The 22,083-nt window shown below is 51.6% G+C and overlaps 2 protein-coding genes across 4 annotated transcripts in view; both read left to right on the plus strand.

Moving 5' to 3' along the window:
• AMBRA1 (autophagy and beclin 1 regulator 1) overlaps positions 1-4,414 on the plus strand; it is a 130,776-nt gene extending 126,362 nt beyond the window's left edge. For both annotated transcript variants that reach the window (XM_088057496.1, XM_005522458.3), the window contains exon 18: positions 2,556-4,414. In XM_088057496.1, the coding sequence (XP_087913622.1) occupies positions 2,556-3,046 (491 nt within the window). In that variant the 3' untranslated portion in view covers positions 3,047-4,414. The remainder of the gene's footprint in view (positions 1-2,555) is intronic.
• Positions 3,012-22,083, plus strand: part of CHRM4 (cholinergic receptor muscarinic 4) — a 33,216-nt gene continuing 14,144 nt past the window's right edge. Inside the window, exon 1 of one of the 2 annotated variants that reach the window (XM_088057498.1) lies at positions 3,012-3,042. In XM_088057498.1, coding sequence (XP_087913624.1) covers positions 3,012-3,042 — 31 coding nt within the window. Of the gene's footprint in view, positions 3,043-20,621; positions 20,741-22,083 lie in introns of those variants that run through there. The other variant, XM_088057497.1, reaches the window with a different exon arrangement.

Genomic DNA, 22,083 nt, shown 5'->3' on the forward strand with positions numbered 1-22,083 from the left:
CTAATGTTCAGCGGGCTGTCACCAGCACCCCCAGGTCCCTTTCCTCCTGGACACTGTCCAGCCACACTGTCCCCAGCCTGTAATGTTGCAGGGGGTTTTTGTGGCCAAGATGCAGGACTCGGCATTTGGACTTATTAGACTTCATCTTATTGGACTTTGCCCATCCATCCAACCATTCCAGGTCTCTCTGCAGAGCCCTCATCCCTTCCAACAGATCGACACACGCTCCCAGCTTAGTGTCATCTGCAAATTTTCTAATGAAAGACTCAATACCTTCATCCATATTGTCAATAAAAATATTGATCAGAACTGCCCCCAGCACAGACCCCTGATGAACACCACTGGTGACTGGCCACCAGCTGGATACAGCACTGTTCACCACCACTCTCTGGGCCTGGCCATCCAGCCAGTTCTTAACCCAGCACAGAGTGCTCCTGTCCAAGCCGTGGGCTGCAGCTTTTCCAGGAGTGTGCTGTGGGAAATAGTGTCAAAGGCCTTGCTGAAGTCCAAACAGACAACATCCACAGCCTTTCCTGCATCATACATGATCATATAATCATTTAGGTTGGAGAACACCTCCAAGATCATCAAATCCCAACCTTTGACTGAACACCACTAGGTAACTAAACTACAGCACTAGGTGCCGTGTCCAGTCATTTCTTCAACAGTTCCAGGAATTGCGACTCCACCATTTTCCTGGGCAGTTAAAATGAGTAGCCACCATCTCAGTGAAAAAATTCTTTCTAATGTCCAACCTGAACCTCCCCTGGTGTGGCTTGAGGCTGTTTCCTCTTACTCTGTTGCTGGTTAACTGGGAGAAGAGATTGACTGCTACCTGGCTGTAACCTCCCTTCAGGTAGTTGTAGAGAGTGATAAGGTCTCCCCTGAGCCTGCTTTTCTCCAGGCTAAACACCCCCAGCTCCCTCAACTGCTCTTCTTACAACTTGTTCTCCAGGCCTTTCCTTCAATACCTCCATCGCTCTCCTTTGGATGTGCTCCAGTACCTCAATGTCATTTCTTGTAGTGAGGGGCCCAAAACTTGGCACGGGGTTCAAGGCGTGGCCTCCCCAGTGCTGAGTACAGGGAGACAATCACTGCCCTGGTCCTGCTGGCCACACTATTGCTGATACAGGCCAGGATGCCATTGGCCTTCTTGACCACCTGGATCATGTTTAGCTGCTGTCAATCAGCACCCCCAGGTCCTTTTCTGCTAAGCAGCTTTCCAGCCCCCCTTCCCTCAGCCTGTAGTGCTGCATGGCATTGTTGTGACCCAAGGGCACATTGTTGAACTGCTCATGCCTTTGCCCATGACCCAGCCTGTCCAGATCCCTCCTCAGACGCTTTCTACCCTCCAGCAGATCAACACTCCCAACCAACTTATTGTCATCTGTGAACTTACTGAGGGTGCACTTGAATCCCCTCATCCAAATCATGGATAAAGATATTAAGCTCCACAGCCCCAAGTGTTTTTGTTTTCCTAGTCAGTGTGGCATTTTGTTTTTTATTGTATTTTAACTCCTCCCTGCATCTAGCCTTGTTGACATTTGTGCTCATTTTCTTGGTGCCAGGAGAGCTCACGGCTTTCTCCTCAAATCAGCACTGTGATAGCTTCATAGAGGTGGGAGTAAGATTTATTTCTTTAATAAGACTCAGCAGGATCCCACTGTGGAATGTTTCTAGCAGTTTATTATTACAGATTGTTCTCCCCAAATGCTCCGGGTAGGGTTTGTAGCAAAAGGAGGATGCTGAGAAACTAAACGGGGATGAACTTCTCTGTCATGGTGATTTTATCTCCTGTATTATTGACAATTCTTTTGTGAGATTTTATTCTCAGGTAATCTTGAGCAACCAAGGTATCTGATGATGATTCTCTCAGAGCTCACTACAACCTGACTATAAAGGGAAGATAAGAGTAGACAAAGACTGTAGGTCTTGAGATGGTTTTTTGTATTCCTCGAAAGATATTATCAGTCAAGGGAAGCAGGAGCCTACACACTAAATCGTAGCTAACGTGGAAGATCATGTTCTGTAGCTGCTGTCTGCTGTTGGCCAACTTCTTATGTTCTCTCTAGATTGACACTTGGGACATTGGCCATTGTGTCATCTGCCTACTTCTCAAGCAGGTGAAGTAGGAAAAGCCATAGGGTTCTTTAACACCATGGGTGAAATGTTTGGTTTATTGAAGTGCAAACTGAGGTTTCTCTTCCTGTGGCAGGATTGTCTCTATAGCTGTGATAAAGCATCCTGCCTCTTTGACTACCACCATTTCCCACATCTTTATGGCCAAATAAGAGCTGCTTTTCCAAGGCTTGGACATGCAAGTCTGTGAAGGGTTACTTGTGGAAGTGGCCAAGATTTTCTTGACAGAATTCAGTGCTTTTATTTGACACTTAACCAAGTGGAAAGTTATGAAAATAAAATATTGGGCTCCCTCTAAAATAAAAGCTATTTTCTGTCCCAGTACTTGCACACTGCATGAAGCAACTACTCAGCATGCTTTATTTTGTGTCGTAGTTTGCTTTGTGCACTAGAGTTGCTTCTGCTTTCTTTTACAGGTGAAGGTCCAGAATATGGGGCCAGTGGGGAGGATGCCCTGAGTAGGATTCAAAGGCTGATGGCAGAAGGTGGCATGACTGCCGTAGTTCAGCGGGAGCAGAGCACCACCATGGCGTCCATGGGCGGCTTTGGCAACAACATCATTGTGAGCCACCGCATCCACCGCAGCTCTCAGACTGGCACAGAGCCCACTGGAGCTGAGGGCACGTCAGCACAGCAGTCCACCTCTCAGCAGCTGGGCACAGAGCTGGAGGGACGGATCCTGTCAGAGTCTGTGCAGCTGCCAGAGCACGGCCTGAGCCCGCGGACAGCCCCTAGCGGGAGTGAAGGGCAAAGCGCTGGTGACCTGGACCTGCCAGAGCAGGCCCAGTCCTCCATGGACACCGAGGGACCAATTGAATACAGTGACCTAACTAATAATAACCATCTTCCTGACAGTACCAACTTCTATAGTAATGACAGCACCAGTGGGGAGTCGCGGAACAGGTAGAGATTGAGTTGTGTGTTGGTGCTACCCTTGTACTGCTCAGCAGAGACCTGTACCTCACAGCTGGCCAGGAGCTGGAAGAGTAGGGATGGGTGGTTCTAACAGGATGCTGGTGGTTCAGAGGGCTTCTCTATCCTGGGTGATGGGGGAAAGGATAATAATTGCAAGGGAAGCCATGGCGAAGAAAGCATACTTAACTTCCAACATTCCCACTGCTGAAGAATTAACAGGAATACAAACCATACGTGCTGCACATCAGCCAAATTTTGAAGCCCCATGGCATCCCCTGAGCTAAGCCCTGCAACTTTGTGTGTCATCCTTTGTAAAGCCTTTTTCCTTTCCTTTTTCCTTTCCTTTTTCCTTTCCTTTTTCCTTTCCTTTTTCCTTTCCTTTTTCCTTTCCTTTTTCCTTTCCTTTTTCCTTTCCTTTTTCCTTTCCTTTTTCCTTTCCTTTTTCCTGCCCTTTTTCCTGCCCTTTTTCCTGCCCTTTTTCCTGCCCTTTTTCCTGCCCTTTTTCCTGCCCTTTTTCCTGCCCTTTTTCCTGCCCTTTTTCCTGCCCTTTTTCCTGCCCTTTTTCCTGCCCTTTTTCCTGCCCTTTTTCCTGCCCTTTTTCCTGCCCTTTTTCCTGCCCTTTTATATCCATGAAGCTGATCAGTAGAGTGAAGAAAGGGAAAGGGGCCTGCAGCATCCTTCTGGAGACAGGCAGTACTGAGCAAACCCAGGCGTGATGCTCCAGTTCTGTTGCTGAAGTGGAGGAGTCTTCCATGCCACAGTCCCTCTCCATGGCACAGCACTGCTCTCCCAGAGTGTGGTGTTCTGAGGCCAGTCCTGCCTATGCTGTGGTCTTTTCTGGGAAGAACTGGGCTTCACCAGAACATGCATGGCTCAGGATATGCTCACAGGTGGGATCTTTCCTTTTTATAGTTTAGGACTTGGCAGGAACCGAAGCAGTGATGCCATCTGGATGAGTAGAGGAACAAGGGCTACTGCTCTCTAGTCAGGATGCAGTTCACACAAGGATGTTCTAAGCTGTGCCAATATTAACACGAATGAGCCACCCCAGTGGTTTCATGGTGCCAGGACTGAGCTGCACCTCCTTGGCAGGGGGCAGGAAATCTCTTTCAGCTCCAGGCCACGGTGTGAGGTATGGGTCTGTGATGTAAGGTGTTGCATGTGAAATCTTGACCTTGTACATGTAGTTTCTAGTGGAGAAGTCAAGGCTCTGATACTTTGTTTTTAGTCTCAAATGTGATTTTCCTTTTCGTTTGTAACTCTCCATCCCTAGCAGGCTTGTGGAGGAAGTACGGGGAGAGTGTGAGTGCTAACGAGGGAAACACCAAAGATCAATGTCATTAAAATATGACAAACCCTTGCTTGACCTCCTGTCTTCATTTGTGTGATGGTTTTTTCTGTGTTTGGTTTTGGGGATAGATCCATCCATCTCAGAAGCTCTAGGCAGCATACAAATGTCAGATGATGACCACCCCCTTCCCAGGAGGAAAGCAGACTCAGCCTGTGAGTTGAAAGTCCAGAACTGGGAAACAAGGAGGTGCCTTTGGGAGTCTTGCTTGCAAATTAAAATTAAAATTGCGTTTTAACCAGTCTGGAGATGAGCAAGCACCTCTTCATTTCCCATCATTCAAGTACTGCAGTAAGGAGAAAGAGGAGCATTTCACCTATCCTGTGTAAAAATGTGTGTAGAGGTGCAGCACTGTACATCTTGGGCAGAGAGTGGTCTGTCGTGCCAACCCCTTGATGCAGAAGAGGGTTGCAGTATCTGGCTCTTCTGAATAGAGGAATGCATACAGTTACCACTGTGGTGAGAGGGATGTTTCCACTGCTGTCTGAGCACCTGCCAGCAGCTGCTGTGCTCCTGCCCAGCTCCTCTAGATTCTGTGCTGCTAAGACATTACAATAAATAAGTCTGTCATTAGGCAGCACTCAAGTTCCCAGTCAGAAGAGTCTGTTAGAGAACATTAAGCAAATCTTCCCTTAAATCACAGCCTGGAAATGAACCTTAAATCAAATCAGCTGCTGCCAGGCCTCATTGCTGAGTGTTAATGAGGCTCTAAAACCTGCCCCAAGCCAACCACATCCCTGATCTGACAGGAGAGCAGCCTGAAAAATGGGATTCCCTTGTATGGCAAGGAAGGTTTCATGCATTCCTTGTATTGCCTTACTGTGGAGGGGCCTGAGGATGTGCTGGCAGTTGGGAGCCAGAAGAGCTATGTCTCAGATGGACTGACAAGGCAATGCAGGTCTAGACAGAGCTGTTTATTGCTCTGCTTGAAAACAAACTAAAACAGAACCTGGAAAAAAAACTGCTTCATCTCAGCCTGACATAATTTCTTCTCTTTCCCTGCATGATTCCTGGAAGAATCTTGAGGCCCATTCTTGGTAGATGTGTTGCAGAGCATTTATAGATATCCATTTTCAGAATGAGCCAAGCTATCTACAGAAAAATTTCCATCTCTCAGTTGGAGAAGTGTCTTCTGGGCTGCCTCACTCTGGTGTTGGCAGATTCTCAAAGTCTGGCATGCACTGTTGCTGGGCGCTCTGGCCAGGCTGATGTGCAGAGGCCTGAAGCCTGCTCTGCTGATGGCTTCCCCTTGGTCCAGACCTGTCCCCACTGGAGACTGTGGCACAACGAGGTGAGCTCCAGAGCGAACCACAGCCACTGTCTTTGCCAATGACTCAGGACATCTCTGAAGCTCTAAAGCACTTTTTCATTCAAGACTTGAAGGGGAGGCTCTTCCTGATGAGGTAAGGGTGGAGGCCTGGTCAGAGCAAGCAGCTTTGTAGCTCTGGGCCAAAGGCTGCTAATAGTTGAGCCAGACTGCAGCTTGTGTTCCTATGGGCTTTAAGCAGGAGCAGTGGGCACAGTGGGTGTGGACAGGCTTAATCATCTGGTGCTGCCTTGGACATGCTTTGTAGGTGACCTGCTGTGGGTGCACAACTGAGCAGGTGCTCTCAGTGGTGATGGACTTACGTGTACAGAGAGCAGTGTTTTTGAGTTTCAGACCTAGGATCTGCCAAGCTCAGATTATCCCTGCCTGAGACCTGATGGAGCTACATGGGTGAGTGGGAGAGAACAAGAGGGAAAATTGAGCCACCCCAGTGCAATTTATTTATTATGCCTCTCATGTTTATCCACTCTGGACTACCCTGCTCCAGCCCAGCAGTCTTGCTTGGTTGTTTCAGGCAGGGCTGATGTAACTGTACCTTCAAGCAGCACCCCTGAATCTGTGTGGTGACCTGAGGCCTGGAGCCCTGCACAGGACAGCAGGCAGTGGGATTGCCCACTCCAGGGACAGCACCACAGCAGCTCAGGGCTCCTTCCCCAAGCCTTGCAGCTTTACCTGCTCACTGCAGTGTGACAATGCAGCACTGAGGCAAACGCCGTGCCAAGAGCAACATGGAAATTCAACAAGAGCTGCTTCAGGAAACCAAACCAGAGCTGTGCATGCTTGCTGGCCCAATTTAGGAGGCAAAATGAGAGCTTTGCTGCGTAGGAGCAGGAAATAATCTTAAAAAGTGAAAGCTTTTCTCAGCCATAGACTGTCAGGAGCCTTTAAATGTGCTAAGAAAATCCTGGGGAAAGGAGAAATACAGTGCAAAGAATTTTATTTAGCTTTCAAAAGGCTTTTGATAAAGTCCCTCACAAGAGGCTATTAAAGAAACTTGGTCACCTCAAGGGTGAGGGGTAGAGTCCTCCTGGAGATAGAAGCTATGGGAATTGGAGTCAAAAGTAAGAGCCATTTCTTGGCATGGAATGAGGTTAATGGTGGGTTGGTCAGGTTTAGTAGGACCCAGTGTTCTCTAAAAGCCCTAATGAGCTCAAAGAGGGGGGGATCAGATGATGATAACAAGATTATTTAGGTTAGCTAGGAAGAGAGAATGTGCCAGAAACCTGGGGCAGTGGGAGGAGGTAGTGGTTGAAGCTTCTGTGCTGGAAGGGGACTTTTTTTATGAATCCTTCACAGATGGAAACCTGCATGGGCACTGCTGCAGCCAGTGAATGCTCCAGCATCCCTGGGCCTGGGACCACACCAGAGGGTGAGCACTGCCTGGAGGGAGACCTGGGATCTCAGAGAAGGTTGGTGACGCCTTGGCAGGTGGTACAGTAAAGTGGTGATGCCTGCTTGTCCCTGTGAATCCCAGGTTTTCTGCCCTCTCTCCTTGGCTTATCTATTGCCCCATCTCCAAGTACTTCTGTTTGACCCCCCTGGAAGTCTCACTCCACATGTAGCTGCTGTGGGGTGACCTTGTAACAGGGTGGTGCTGGAACCCCAGCTATGACACCAGGAGATGCTCTGGGCAGGAAGGAGAGGCAGGGACCTGGTCACAGCTGGGTGTGTGGGGAGTCTCTCCCATTATTACTGATGTCAAAGCCAAGCCCTGTAACTGGTTCCTCCAATTGCTGCTCAGGCTGCTGGCTAGGGACCAGTTGCCCTCTCTGCTCAGTCCCAATCTGTCAGAAAAGTTATTCTCCAACAGGAAAAGGCAAATTAATTAAAGTGTGCAGCATGTGAGCCATCCACCACTAATTGGGATCTTGGTGTGCAGTGCATAAATGTCATGCCATTGCCACTTCTGCATGGAGGGGGCCCTCAACACACGAGGGAGCTGGAAGGCAAAGCAATCTTTCCAGCTGCCACTCTGCCAGCCAATTAATGCCCATATCCCTCTCCCCTCATCCCTGGGATCAGAGGCATCTCCCCCCTCCCTGCCCGGCTCCTGCCCATGCAGCCACTCGATGCACTCTGCAGAGCACAAGGATTTGTTTTCCCCACAGCATCTCCAGCAGAAGTGCCTCTCATCTGCTCCCAGTGAGCTCCCTCGGCTCCTCTTTGTTTTGCCTTTCAAGCAGTTGTTGATGGCATATGGCACTGGTAGGAGCTGGCAGGGATCAAGCTGTCTTCCCTGGGATGCTGGCCCTGGGCATCAGCTCTCATTCTGCCAGGAGCCAGCATCCTAGAGAGGACACTGTGAGACTTCCCCTTTGCCTCTCATCTGAAAATCAATATGCTGCTGCTTGCTCTCCAAGCATCTGTCTTCTGTGCCAGGGTCTTGCCTGCCAATGCAGGCCAGGCTCCTTCTGCTCAGTGGTGCCACAGGGGAGGGACTGGGGCTCCCATGTAAGCAGCTCAAATAACTCAGGGGGACAGGCAAAGTGTAGGCAATGGGAGATGTGAGCACAGCAGGGAGCAAATGCCACCCCTTGGAAAAGGCAGCCAGACACAGAAGTCTCTCAGGAGGACCTGTTGCTGAAACTGGACCACTGTCTGAGGAGAGCTGCAGCTGGTCTCTGTCGCCCCACTGAGCCTTCACTCCAGTTGTGGCTGGCCAACCAGTGAGATTCAGGCAAGCCCATGGAATTTGGCAGCTGCTGAGGTTTGCCTTTCTGTCCTTGCATCCTGTCCTGCTTCAGCTTGGCTGGTGGAGTTCCTGCTCTTTCTAAGCTCAGGAAACACCTGGAGCCCCCTGGCCTTTCACCCTTACCCTCTGAACTCCTAGCTTCAGCTTCACAGAGGCTGGGATAAATAGCAGACACTGCAAAAATGTGAGATGTGGTAATTCAGGCTTGGGTCTTCCTATTTCTTAGGCTCATCTTCATGGCCTTTTCCTGGAATTTAATGCTGGACCCCTGATACCATCACAGCTATTAAAGCCTGTCCCTCAATCCCCAGTTCAATAATACAGTAATAGCCTGATAGGATCATGAGCTGGCTCTGATGGAAGATGGACTCCAGTCTCTTCTCCAGCACAGCGTGGGGCACTGCCACCCTGCTGCAGGGAAGCTTTAATTTGCAGATTGTTTTCACTGCACACTTTGGGGGTGGGGGCATGAGTAAGTGGTGATTGCTGGCTGCTGACCAGGCACTGCTGACAGTCCTTTGCTGGCAGATGCCCAAACCCAGCTTCTCTCCTTCCCCTGGGTTCTTGTCAAACTCTCCCAGGGTGCTGTGGTCGTGGCTCTGCCCTTTCCCTGGGGGTCCTTACCTCTGGGTTTGCTCGTCCTGCCAGACAGGGCCATACCCCACCCAGAGGCCCACGCTTAGGCAGGGGCCATGAGCTCCTGCCCCCTCCAGCCTCAGGCACAATTAGAAAAGGCTCAGAGGGGCTAATGAAGACTGACTGGCAGCCACTGGGGAGGCTGATACTGAAACATTTAAGTGCTACAGCAGTACAGAGGGTTGTACTTAGCTGTCTGCCCATTGCGAAAGTTCCCATGGAAGCCCTGCCAACAGCCCTCTGTTAATCACCTACATAAGAGGAAATGCTAATTAAAACAATTATTTAGGGAGAGACTGAGGCTGGTCCTGTTGCATTGCTGAGAGGGGGTGAGCACAGCCATTAAACAGCAGGTTTAGGGCTCTGGTACCTAGTGTGGCTGACAAGGACAAGTGATAACTGAGAAGGACAAGGTTTTTTCATGTGGAGGGATCACCTGGGCCATGGGTCCCAGTCAAGCAGGACAAGAGCTGAGCATGCAAAAGCAGCAGTAACCAGGCACAAGATGCTGCCCTGCACCCAGCCTTTCCCACCCACAATGGTGGGAGTAAGGATCTTGCTCCACAAACTCTTTGTTTCAGTGTCACGTAAGCTCTGCTGGCTCTTGGCAGGGGGGCTGGGGCTGTTCCCTGCAGAGCTGCAGCCCCAGGCTGAGCGGTTGGCAGTGCTCGGGGCACAGTGACCCAGGAGAAGCCCTGGAGATGGGTTTGCTCCGGAGGCGCTGAGGATGGCTAAGCCCAGCATTGCGTTCTTGATGAGATCTCAGGTTTGGTTGACAAAGGTAGCTGTGTCGGCATAATATGCTTAGGCTCCTGTAAGGTATTTGACATAATACTTCCTGACAGCCTGATCGGAAATTAGCCCTGTCCAGCACTCTGTGGGTTTAATGCAGCTAAGTGCAACGCCGTATGTTTGGGGAGGCAGAATGTAGGTCGCAGCAGTGAGACAGGGCTGCACAGAACCAGCAGCCAGGCAAAGGTCAGGGCAGCCACAGCACCACTGGGGCCTGTCATGCAGAGGGACTGAGCTCATTCCCTACAAGTTACTTTGGAAATTTAACTTGAGAAATTGCTCAGCTAAAACTCCACCAGGACTCCAAGGTGCCACGAAAGAACCAGCTCGGGGATACCAGCAGTCAGAAAACCACCAGTGAGCAAGCAGAATTCTCATCCAGGTCCCACGTGCTGCTCCCTGTCTTGGTGGTGTCTGGGCTTGCACTTGCTCCCCTCAGTTCCTCCCTGCAGGGTTCAGCAGAATGGGAAACCACCTTTCCCCCGGGCTTCTTCAGGCTCGGTCCCCTGTTTCCTTCCCTGCCCTTTTGCTCTCACCCCTGCTTAGGTGATTTTCTCTAGCAACCATCTCCTGCATTTTTTTTCCTCCCCTCTTTGGAACATTACTTATCTTATGCTCATCAGTGAGCATGAGCTTTCCTTCCTAGAAGCACCACTTCCCACAAAGGTAATGGTACTAATGGGAGCGGGGTGTTCTTGATGCTTGCCAGGATCGGATCCATCCACAGGGACACCCCAGGGCGGTGCAGATTTGTGGGCTCTGCTGGACAAGAGCACATCCAGGCTGTGAGTTCTCATGTCCTGCCCACACCACCCTGGGGGTCACTCACTGGTCATTTGAAGCTCTGCCTTTGGGCAGACCCGCCCAATGCAGGGCATGGAACTCCTCAATGCGTCCAGCCCCAGCCCCACTGGCTGCACAAATGTTAGCTTAAGGAACAGCGAACAGCCCTGAAACTGCTGAGGTTCCTCCCACCTCGAGCAGCCCTTGCTCTGTCTTCATCAAGGCTGTTTAAGGCTGTCCAGATGGCCTAATGTACCTCATCAAAGTACAATTTGTATCGCAGTGCGCAGCTATTTGAAGCATCCCAGCTTGGGGCTGGCAGTAACACTTTGGCCACTGACACATCTGCCTCAATTCACTGGGGAGGTGATGGATGGAGGGACTGTGTGATCTGTAGCCCAGTGTGGGAAGGCTGGCCCGGCTGAGGGACCAGGGGTAGCTGTGTGCTTGTATGGTAGCTGTGAGCTGGTGCTGGTTGGGTCTCCCCAAGGCATTGGCAGCTACTGCTGTACGGATGGTTGGAGATGCTACAGGTCCTGTCCTTTGGGAAACAGATGGAAAACCCTTTGAGCCTGGCAGGAGCATGAGGTTTATCTCTCCAGCTGCCCTGACCCCACTTGCAGCCCCACTGGTTTTGCACCAACCCTTTGCAGCCCTAAAGGGTTGTTCCTTCCTGCTGGCATCTCAGCTATTTGGGGGAAATTTATTAAGCACTGCTTTGGTTTGCTTGTATTCTCGGGACAGGCTCTGTGTGCTGCAAGGGTTCTCCTGCAGCCTTCCTCACCAGGCTGATGTGCTCCTGCTCCACAGCCAAGGTGGGAGAAGTCTTGACTTCTATGCCAGGGATGCTGCAAGGTTTCCAGAACAGGTCTCAGGCCTGAATGGGTGAAAAAAGTAAGTTTTCATAAAATAGTTTTACCTTTCAAACAAGTAAGGCTAAGCTGTTTACTTTCCTCTTTTGAAATACTATCACTACAGTAATGCTTCTTTAAATTTCAGTCATACAACCTATTTAGGGTCAGACACTCAACTGGGTATGAATTAATTCAGCTCATCAGAGCGTGGTATTCCTGAGAAGAAAATTCACCCTCAAAATGTGTTGCTCTCACTTAGCTCTGAAAATGAATATAGATTTTCCCCACTTCACAGTAGCAAGAGGGGATCCTGGTTTTTTCGTTGTGCTATGGGAATGCCTACCATCCCACTGCCCAGCAGTCCTGGGGGATGCTGGCACACCACAAGAGCTGGGGGAGAGCAGTGCTGGTGTGAGCAGCTGCCTGGGTGGGTGCTTGAACGGAGACTGGAGGAGTTGGATAAGGGTGGTTTGACTGAGTAGCTGCATGGACCAGCAGCTGGAAAAGGTACAGCCAGAGTGTACCAGGGGTAGGAGTGCTGTGAAATGGAGTCTGAAGATGCATCTGCTCTTGTGGTGACCTCAGCCAGTCTTCCTCTGAGGGACAGTGGCTAGTAACACTGCATCTCCAGCAAGGCAGCTGGAAGCACTTGCTCTCTGGAGGTGTTGACAGCTCCTCTCCTCACATTCCAGCTTTCAAGGCCACTTACCCAATCCCCTCTTGGAAGGGGCTCTGGTCCCTGACTGCATCTGACTGGGCTCTGTCTCTGCCTGGCTGCCTAGACTCATCCCTATCTGCAGCTCCATCCTCCAGCCGAATCAGCCAGGGGCTGGAAATTACCTCCTGTCACAGGCTCATTTTCATTAATAAAATGTCCAGGCTGGGCTGGGATTTTTATTTGTTTTGCTGATGTGATTACCTGCCTCCCACCTGTGTCTCCCCCAGCCCCTGCCCGACAGAGAGGGGGATGCTTCATGTGGGTTAATAGGCTCTCAGGGGCACCTTTGCTCTATGTCATGGCCAAAAAATCCCAAAGCTCCAAGATCCCTGCCCCAGACAGCTCTTCAGCCCAGGCTACTCTAGCTGCTGGGAAGGGAAGCTGCAGGCACTCCAGCTGCTGAGGGGTTGCAGTGCTGCATTGGAGCATCCCCCTGCCTCAAGTGAGGGTGTCAGTGCCAGGTCCCCAGGAAGAAGCACTTTGCTGCCTGCCTGGTCAGGCTTGCCAGCCAAATCTCTGGCTGGAGGCTGCCACAGGAGCTGTGCCAAGGTGGAGCACAGCAGGCCTGGCCATGTGGCTTCCACATGTGTGCATGTGTGTATACACCTGTGTGTGTGTGTGCACATGCAAGGGAGCACCCACAGAGAACAGCTGCAGCATGGAAGGATGGAGGGACAGAGCTGGGCTAGCAGCCTCCTGCCTTCTTCTTCTCATGCTCTCCACCATGAAAAATCTTATTTAAATTAATGATAAAATTACCATGAATTAAGGGTAAGGATCTGTGCCAAAACAGAGGCTGCTCGTTTCCAACTTCCCCACATCCGCCAGGTTTTTCTGTGAGATTGTTGGAGGGATGGAGACCTGTCTGGCTGGAGACTGGATCCTTTGTCCCTCAGTGTGAGCTTGTTCTTTTTGACTTTTGAGTCCTGTTGAGGGGGTTTGTGCCTCTACCTGCCCCAGGGTCCCCAGCTCTGAGGGGAGTGGTCCTGGGGCTGTGCCTTGCAGGTGGCCCAGGCCCCAGCACTCCCCTGCTCTGCAGCCGCCTCCTGCTCGCCTCCCAATTCCCTGGCAGACACAGTAGTGAGATTATTGTAATGATGTCCGACAAGGCAGTATCAGGAATTACGCTGATAAATCTAAACAGACAGCTTACAAAAAACCCAACAAAAACAAAACAACCACAATTGAACCCAGGCTTGTAATTTAATACAGGGTTATTAGCTTGGCCATCAGAGAACAGAGCTCTTGCATCTTGCAGCCTCGAGCCTCCTCTGTCCCTGGCTCTGCCTTGAGATATGGCTTCTTGCCATAACAGAAGACTTTAACCATGTGTTCGGCTTGGCTTGGGGTGGTGAAGTCTCCTTGGTGAGTGCTGGGGCTGGGTGTGGGGGTACAGGCCTGTGGGATGAATACAAAACCCCAATGGCAGCAGGCTGCCTTCATCCCTGCAGTGTGTGGCAGATTGGTACCCATGGCCAACTCATGGTGGGTGCTCTTGCCAGGGTAAACTTCAGTGGGCAGAGGCTGGGGAGAAGGGGTGAGAGGAGGGACAGCCTCATGTGGGGGAGGTGTCAGTGCTGGGGGCTGCCCAGCAACACTCTAGATGCCCACAGGATGAGGGCAAGTGACCCACGGCCTTGTACCTTCCCCAGGGCACCAGGGCCAGGTGGAGATTCCCAGGTACAGAGAGATGCAGGGCAGGGGCAGCATCTTTCTTGGGAAAGCGAGGATCCGCTTCATTCTGGCTGTATTAAATGCTTTCTTTACACAGGAACTACTGACTGCTGTGGGTTTTGCACACTTGCTGTGTTCCTCTCGGTTTCTTTCACTGTGAAGGACACCATAGGTAGCATTAACTTTAGTGGGGCCTCTATGTGAGGTAAATGTACCCGTGGGGAGCACAAATTCTGTCCACGGGGGGATCAGAGCAGAGCTGCCTGAAGTGAGATGCACACACATGGAGCTCTTTGTCCCCCAGCAGTGCAGCGATTACCTCAAACCAAGAGAAATGTTCTTTTTTAAAAGACACATTTAAAACAGGGAGTGCATTTATTAGACTGCATGTGTTTTAGAAGGCAGGCTCTGCCCAGCTGCTCGGTGAAGCAAATCTGATGGCAGGGCAATTGCACTGCAGGGCTGCTGGCTCTCTGTCCCTGCAGTGGACAATCCTGGGGGCTGCAGGGAGCCCCTGGAGAGGCTTGGGTTTGCCTCGGCACCCCAGTGCAGGGAGGATGGCAAATCACTGGGAGGCTGGGCTGAGTGGTTCGTTGCCAGTGTGGGACGGGACTTGTCTCCTCATTTGGGATGAGTTTCTCCTTCAGGAGTGGCTACACATGCCGAAGGTGGTGTCAGCTCCATGGAGGTTTGCCAGGTTTAGAGGCTCCAACCCCTGTAGTCCAGGGACCAGCATTTCCAGTGGACATCCTCTCCTGCAGCTCTGCAACAGCCTCTGGCACGTCCTGCAGAACCAGCAGAAATGGTTTGTAGGGAACACCTGGGCAGGAAGGTGTCAGGAGGGCAGCTGACCCCGAAAGCCTCCTGGGGACAGGCAGCATTGGAGGGCTCTGGCAGTGGCCACAGGGCTGCTGGGGACTTTGTGCCGTGCCAGGGAGGAAGCTGGGGCTCACTCTGCCGGCAGTGGAACAGCCATGTGAGTAAGCACGGTGGGTTAGTGAAATCATGAATTAATGAAGTAGTGAATTGGAAAATTAGATAATTGGACTATTCCATGAAAGAGGCTAGAGCCCCTGGTTGCTTTTACCCTGATGGCTGGGCAGCAAGCTGTGTGGGACAGTGCCTGGGAGAGGGCCCTGGCAGCTCATAGCGACTGCAGGGCAGGCACAGAGTTCCCAAAGCTGCCTGACTCCAAAGGCCAGACCCAAGCCCATGGGCACAGCAGTCACAGGGAAGATGTGCTGTCTTCTGTGTCATGTGAGAAATGGCAGGAAAACAGCACAAGCTTACATTCCTCTTTTATTTTTTTCCTAATTTTTTTTTTTTTTTAATAATAGGTATAAAAGAAGTGATTCAGAAGCTCTTTCCCCCTTCCATTACCCAGAGAGCAAGTTAGAGTTGTAAGAGTGGGGACTGCAACAAAACAATTATATTGAAGTATTTGAAGTTGTGCTTATACAGCAAATGTAACAAAACTGCAACCTTAAAATAGCAGCAGCAATCTTTTAAAACACAAAAAGCAGGTGATTATTGACTGAAGAGATTGCAGCACACCAGGCTGGGTGCAGGCTATTGTGCTTAACTCTCTCCAGAGGTGCTGCATCAGGGCTGCAGCTGCCCTCCTGCTTTCTGATGAGCTCAAGCAACTGGCAGTGCCCAACGATGCACAACAACTTTCCAAGGGTAGCATCAGGTGACAGAAGTGTGTTTCACCTGCCATATCCCCTCACTTGATTTAAGGCACCGATACTTGTGGCCAAGATGAGAGCACAGCTGTTTGGTGCTCCCCTGGCATTTCAAGGATGCTCATGGGCCTATGGACTGGTGTGAATTGCATGCCTGTGGACCAGCCAGGTGTGGGAGGATGGCTTTCTGTATTAGTCACTACACTTTCATGCTCACCTGGCTTCCCTGCATGGGCCAGAGTGTCTATCCCTTGCTTTCCTGGCTATGCCCTGTCACAGACCCCAGGGTGAGTGGGGTCCTCTGGTGTCACCATCACCCCAGCCACTGGGGCCACACCTGCTCCATGGCTAAACATAGTCACAGCTCCCTGGGGCTGTGGCTCTGGCATCCTTCACTGGTGCTAAAAACAACATTTTCCAAATAATGAAAGAATCTTTCATTACATTGTCTCTGCAAGCAGCCCAGAAGGCTGGGAAACAGCTGAGCACTAAGTGATGTGCTTAATGCAGCTTTGGCATCAGTATTTCTTCCCTCTGTCTCCAGTTAAGGCATGCCATGAGGCATGAGAAGATGTGGCTCTGGATGACTACTGGGAGTCTGGCTGAGGCAGCATGGCTGGGTGCCTTCAGTCACCTTCTCTGTCAGGAAGGCTGCAGCAAACCTGCTTCTCCTTGACCCTGCAAGTCCTCCTGCTCTGCTCCCTGCAGTGTGATTTTGTCCCAGCATGGTCTGGAACCTGGCTCACTTCACACTCATGAGTGACTGTCCTCCTGCAGAACTCATGTCTGGGGCCATTTGTTCCTGATGTGCCCTGGGGACAGCTGGAATGAGGGGAAAGGGCTGTTCATCTGGGGATTGTATTGATGGGAAAGAGGAGGACTTGTGCACAACTGATCCTGTACCTCCTCAATGTGGAAAACAGTTGTGGGAGGCTCCAGGCAAATGTGGCCTGAAAGCAGTGCTTATTTCAGACCTTTTAAACAGCTCTAAGCCCCTTTACAAGTGTGCCATTCCAAGCCCCTTTACAAGTGTGCCATTCCAAGCCCTTAGGCAAATTATTAGGATAGAGACAAGTAACAGCAAAGTGTTGTCCCTTCTTCCGCCTCCCACAGGGATGACACTGGCCCAGGGGAAGGATCCATGTCCCTCAGGGCTGTGTTTCACCCAGCAGCACACACAGGGCAAAAGCCCACCCACAGGTGGCTGCTGTTGCCTGCAGCTCTGGGCATGGGCAGGGAGGCTGAGTTACTGCCCTGGCATTTAGACAGCTCTGTACTGCCAGGCAATGCCAGATCCACTCCAGTCAGTGAAGGCTGTCTCCTTGCTTGGCCGAGAGCAGGTAGAGCAGCTGTCTCTGCTCCCATAGGGACACTTTACTCCTCTCACTGACTGCTGAGCAAAGCCTTCATGGCCATCTCCTGTGGCAGTGTTGGTCCAGAGGCCTGAGCCTTTCTCACTTGTCACCAGCTCCTTTTTCTCTCTCTGACTCTTCCCTTCTGAGCTGGGTTTATTTTGGTTTTGAGCTGATAGATGGATTAGCATTTATCACCAGGCTGACTACCAGAGGGCTATTAAAAGTCATTTGCAATGTAAATACTTTCGTCATCAACCACATTTTCTTTACACTAAGGTTGACTTTTATGAATATTAAAGCCTTGTAGATGGGTTCAGCAAGTTTGTGGGAGTACGTCTGTCAGAGGGAGGGGGACTGGCTGCCTGCATTGTGCTGGGGAGGCAATCTGGATCCACCGGAGGGCAAAGGGATCTGGTGGCAGAGGGAGGGAAGTGGAGCATGAAAGGGTGTGTGAGGCAGAAAGAAAACCTGAGTGCCTTGAAGAAGGGCAGAAAGAAAGGAGAGTGAGCATGAGAGCATATGCAGGAGTGCATCTCTCTGTGAGCAGGATGGGAGGGTAGGCTTGGGCTGGAATGTTTTTGCTGGAGTCTGGTCAAGACTGTCAGGCTTCCTTGTGGAAGGAAAGGGGAGAGCTGGCCGGAGCTGATGGGGAGCAGATTTGTCCCTGGCAGAGCTCAGTGCCAGAGGTGTGTGCCTGAACTGGTACAAGCCCTGTGTACTACCAGGATGGGTGAGAACTATTCCTTTACTTGATGGTGCCCTGCCATGAGTGTAGGGTTGCAGGACCAGCAATGAATTCCCCAAATCCCCCAGCAGACACAGCCTGGCATTAGTTGGTGTGCCAGGAGCCAGTGCTGGCTGCTGCTGTGGCTGCTGCATGTTTGAGTACAGTTACTGGGAATCTGTCAGGGATAATGGGTGGATGTTCCTGGGCTTGTGGGGAAAGCCAGAGTAAATGACCCATAACTGCTTTTCCTGCTCTTCAAAAATATTTGTCTCCTGTGCACTCAGTAGCATAAGCACTCTGCCACAGGATGGCTATGGATGGGAGCTGTCACAAGCCAAGGTGGAATATCAAGGTGGTCACTTGCCACTGGTTTCTGCATATCCCACTTCAGAGGCAGAGATGAGAGGAGTGGCTTTGTCTGTTCCTAGGTGTTTATGGTGCTCTGGTGCAAGGGCAATTTTTGAGATGAAGGAACATGATGGAGCATTGCCAGCTGATAATGGAAGACTAGCTAATGCTGATTAGAGAGCAGGCACAGCAGAGCATGGCTGAAAAGAAAAAATAAGACAAAGAAGCCAGTCAAAAAAATAGAGGCTGGAAGTAGAGTGATGCAAAAAAATGGGAGATGTGCAGTTCCATGAAAAATAGATCCAGGAGTATCCCAGATCCCTACAAGGTAGTGGATGCTGGGTTTACTGGCTGGTTACTCCCCCAGACCAAGCTGGCTCTCTCCAGCAGGATAGGAATCTCAGACTGTCACAGGCCTTAATCCCAAAAGAGTAAGGAAGGCCCTTAATTTGCTTGGGCCATTGAATATGAAGTCAAGTCAGCCCATGGTTTCCTCCATGGGGAAACCACAAGTCTCTCCTGTCCCACCTCACAGCCTGTCACAACGTATGTGGCCAGGGTGGGAGCTGAGGTCTGATTCTGGAGTGGATTAACTGCTGTTCATGACCAGTGCTGACATGGCCCAGGAAGGAAGGTGATGTCACTTTGGTGGCATCAAGGGAGGCTGGTGAAACTCACTGGCAGCCCACGAGAAGGGAATGTGTGAATATGTCAAGCCAAAAGAAGCAAGTGCTGTCTTTAATTGGAATATGTATAGTGAGTCCAGGCTTTCAGAAATTCTGCTTCTGACTAATGAGTGCGTATAGCTCAGCTAAGAGTTAGAAGTTGAAAAGTTTTGTATCCAATTTGGTTACACATTTTTATCTCCATGACTGATCAGCTTTGGAAGAAGACATCTCACTGTTCATTACAGTCTTTTGTCTTTCTATGGGGACTTGTAGTTTGAAACAAGAGTCCAATCAAATAACCCAACTCCAGTACAATCAAACTGTCTTTGAAGCAGATATTTCCTCAGTCTGATGAGTTCTCACCGAGTGTGACAAAAGTTTATTCACATTAATTTTTTTAGGGGGAAAGAAGGAGGAGGAGAGGGTGGTATTTATTTCAGGTCAGGAATCTGGACAAGGCAAGAGACTCCAAATAACTGGCTGGAGTCTTTGATGGGTTTTGGTCAGTAACTGCAAAAAACAGTGTGGGCAGATGTTAAGCTGAAAAGAGCCAGCAAAGCCTCATTGCCCTCAATGCAATTGCTTGGCTCTACACCAGCCAACATTTGGAAAGCTTTGTCTTCTCGCTTCTCAAAGAAGACAGGAAGGAAAACAAATACAAGTTGACTGAACTCGCTAAAGAAATGCCTGAATGTGGCCTTTGGTGACCAAAATAATGGTGGTGCATCTGCTTCCCTGCTGTGGCAGGGGCCTCTTGGTGTGCAAAGGCAGCAGCAAATCTAAGTGCCAAAAGGCTTTAACCTTTTCAGGGTGCAGAGATGCACCTGGAGCAGGAGATGTGTCATCAGAGAAAATTGTCTGAATTACCTTAATAATGTTCTCTCTGCTGGAATTCAGAAATGCGTCTCCATTTGCAGAGATAAGGTACCAGTTTGCAGGATCTAGGGGAAAGAGAGGTCCAGTCTGTGAACTGCACACATCTTTAGATGACACATTGACTTAAAATACTGTACTTTTGTTAAATGTCACCTCCCAGAGCCAGAGAGGTATGAGAAGAGGGTGAGGGGGTGAAGGAGTGGATGGTGGAAATCCATCTGCTACTGTGATCACTTCAAAAGAGGGTTAAAGTGGGGCGTTTATTTGTTTGTGTGTGTCTGTGCATGTGTGTGTGTGAGCCGAGCAGATGGGGAAATGATACCTGTGTGTGTCTGTGAGACAGCAAAAGTGAGAGGCAGAGGGTGGGTGAGGGAGTTGCCCTAGGTATAAAGTGGAGGGAAGGGGAAAGGTGTACGGGAAAGGGAAGGCTTTCCCCCCCCTCCTTTTCCCTTTGTTTCTTCTTGTTTGACGTTCTCTCTTTACCAAAAGCCAGACCTGGTGGACAGTCAGCCTGCTGTGGAACTGCCTGATGATTTTTTTTGTTCTGCACAAACACCCCAGTTCCGAGTGTTAGTGACAGCCCGGCAGAGCTTTTTGGGGACAGGGGAAAGAGCGAGACCTCCTTTGGCGCAGGCTGTGCCGGTCCCCGCTCCGCACCTCCCTGCTCCTCGCTCTCTGCCGCCTTGGCACGCCGGGTCGGGACTTATCCCCGCCGGTGGCTGCCGGGGAGCCAGCAGGGCCGGAGCCCGGCGCCGGGGAGCGGGCGGTCCCGGGAGCGCTGTCCGGGGTGCTGCAAGAGCGCTCCCGCACATCTGGCCGGCGGGGACGGGAGGCCACATCTGGGACGGGGGGAAACGGCGGCTTGGGGATCGTCAGCGGCTCCTGGAGTCGTGAGCCCCGGTGCGTGTTCGTAGCGGCGAGGGAGGCGCACATCTGGGGGCGACACATGTGGGGGCGACACATCTGGGAGCGGGGGAGGGCGGGGGCGGGGGGAGGAGGACAGGGCCGAGCCAGCAGCGCCGGGCCCTCCCCTCTCCCCGCCCCTCCGCCGCGCTCGGCGCCGCCGGGACCGGGAGCCGGGACCGGGAGCCGGGACCGGAGCCGGGCCATGCCAGCCGGAGCCCCCGCGGGCGCGGCGCGGCACCATGGCCGCTGAGAACCGCTCGGCGCCGGGCGGCGGCGCGCCCTGGGCTGGGCTGCCCGGTGAGTCGCTGCTCGGGGCTCCGTGTGCGCGGCGCGGGGGGCGCAGGGCATCCCCCGCAGGGTCCGGCGCGGGGGTGTCAGCATGGCTTTGGGGTGCATGGGGAGGGGGCTGCGCACCCCCGGGGGATGTGGCACGCGGTCGCCCCAGGAATGGGAGAGGTGTCTCTACCAACTTTCCCACATTCCTGCGTCTCTCCGGGACGCCGGGGTGCTCCGCGGGTCGGGACCTTCGCTCTGGTTCGCTGCCCCAGGATGTCTGGAGCCGTGCAGCCCTACCAGGGCACCGGGGTGATGTATGTCTGGCACCCCCTTTCCCTGCTCCCATCCAGACCAACACCGTTCCCGGGATCCCGTCGCCCGAGGAACCTCGGGTCCCTCCTGTCACCCAGGAAACAGCCTTGCCAGCATCCTGAGTAGGGAACATGAGCAGCCTGCGGCTCCGGGGACAGGCACCCCCAGGAGGAAACCCAGGACGGGGGTTATTTGCTCCCCTGGTGCCTTCTCTGGGAAGGAGACGTTCCTGGACAAGAAACTACCTGCACGCTTCCTTTGCTTCCTTCACTATTCCAAAAAGAGCGACAGGGACAGGGCCCCGTATCTTTTGGACACTTTGTCGCCATACTGGGCAAGCCCCTCTGGCGCTTGTGGCCACCTCCCAGGACATGACTAGGCAGAAGTTTGCCCCCTCTCCACAAAACCCTTTGCCAGGCTGGGCATTGCGAGGGAGACGGATCTTGCCCACTCTCTCCCTCAGCGTGGATCTCATCTTTCCTTTAGCCCTTTCTGGCCCTGTTGCACCCTTCCTGCTGGTAATGGCAGAGCTCCCTGTTGGCCCATCATGGACAAGAGTCGGGCAGCCCCACCCATCTTTCTTTCCAAAATAATGACATTGGCTTCAAATCAGGGAACAGTTCTTGACATTTTTCTTAAATAAAAGCAGCACGGTCTTCTGTCTGACCTGTTTTCAACCCCTCTGATTGTGCTGTGGATGGATTTTTCTTTTCTTTGGAAAGCCCAAGGCTAGGGAGATACTTCCCAACCTGAGAAACAGCTGGTGTTCTCCTGTGCTGGTAGCTGGGCTCTGCTTGGGCATTTGGAGACTCCCTGCTTTATCACAACTACCTTGAGTGACCTCCAAGGGTGGTTTGACGTCTGCCACAACTTGCAGAGTCAACAGAGGGGCCGGAAGAATTGCTACAATGCAGTTGGGTAGCTTGTTAATGCAGGCGCTGTCTGTCGAAATACTCAGGTGCCAGGATCCCAGAGCCCAGGCTTTTGGTGAAACAACACTCACGTTGAAATCACAGGTGACACCAAGATGCTTTCGCTGTCTCTACTGCTGG

This window comes from Pseudopodoces humilis, chromosome 7 (genome assembly GCF_049639895.1).
Source record: "Pseudopodoces humilis isolate 2021_Gansu_Grassland_sample_001 chromosome 7, ASM4963989v1, whole genome shotgun sequence".
NCBI classification, from domain to species: domain Eukaryota; kingdom Metazoa; phylum Chordata; class Aves; order Passeriformes; family Paridae; genus Pseudopodoces; species Pseudopodoces humilis.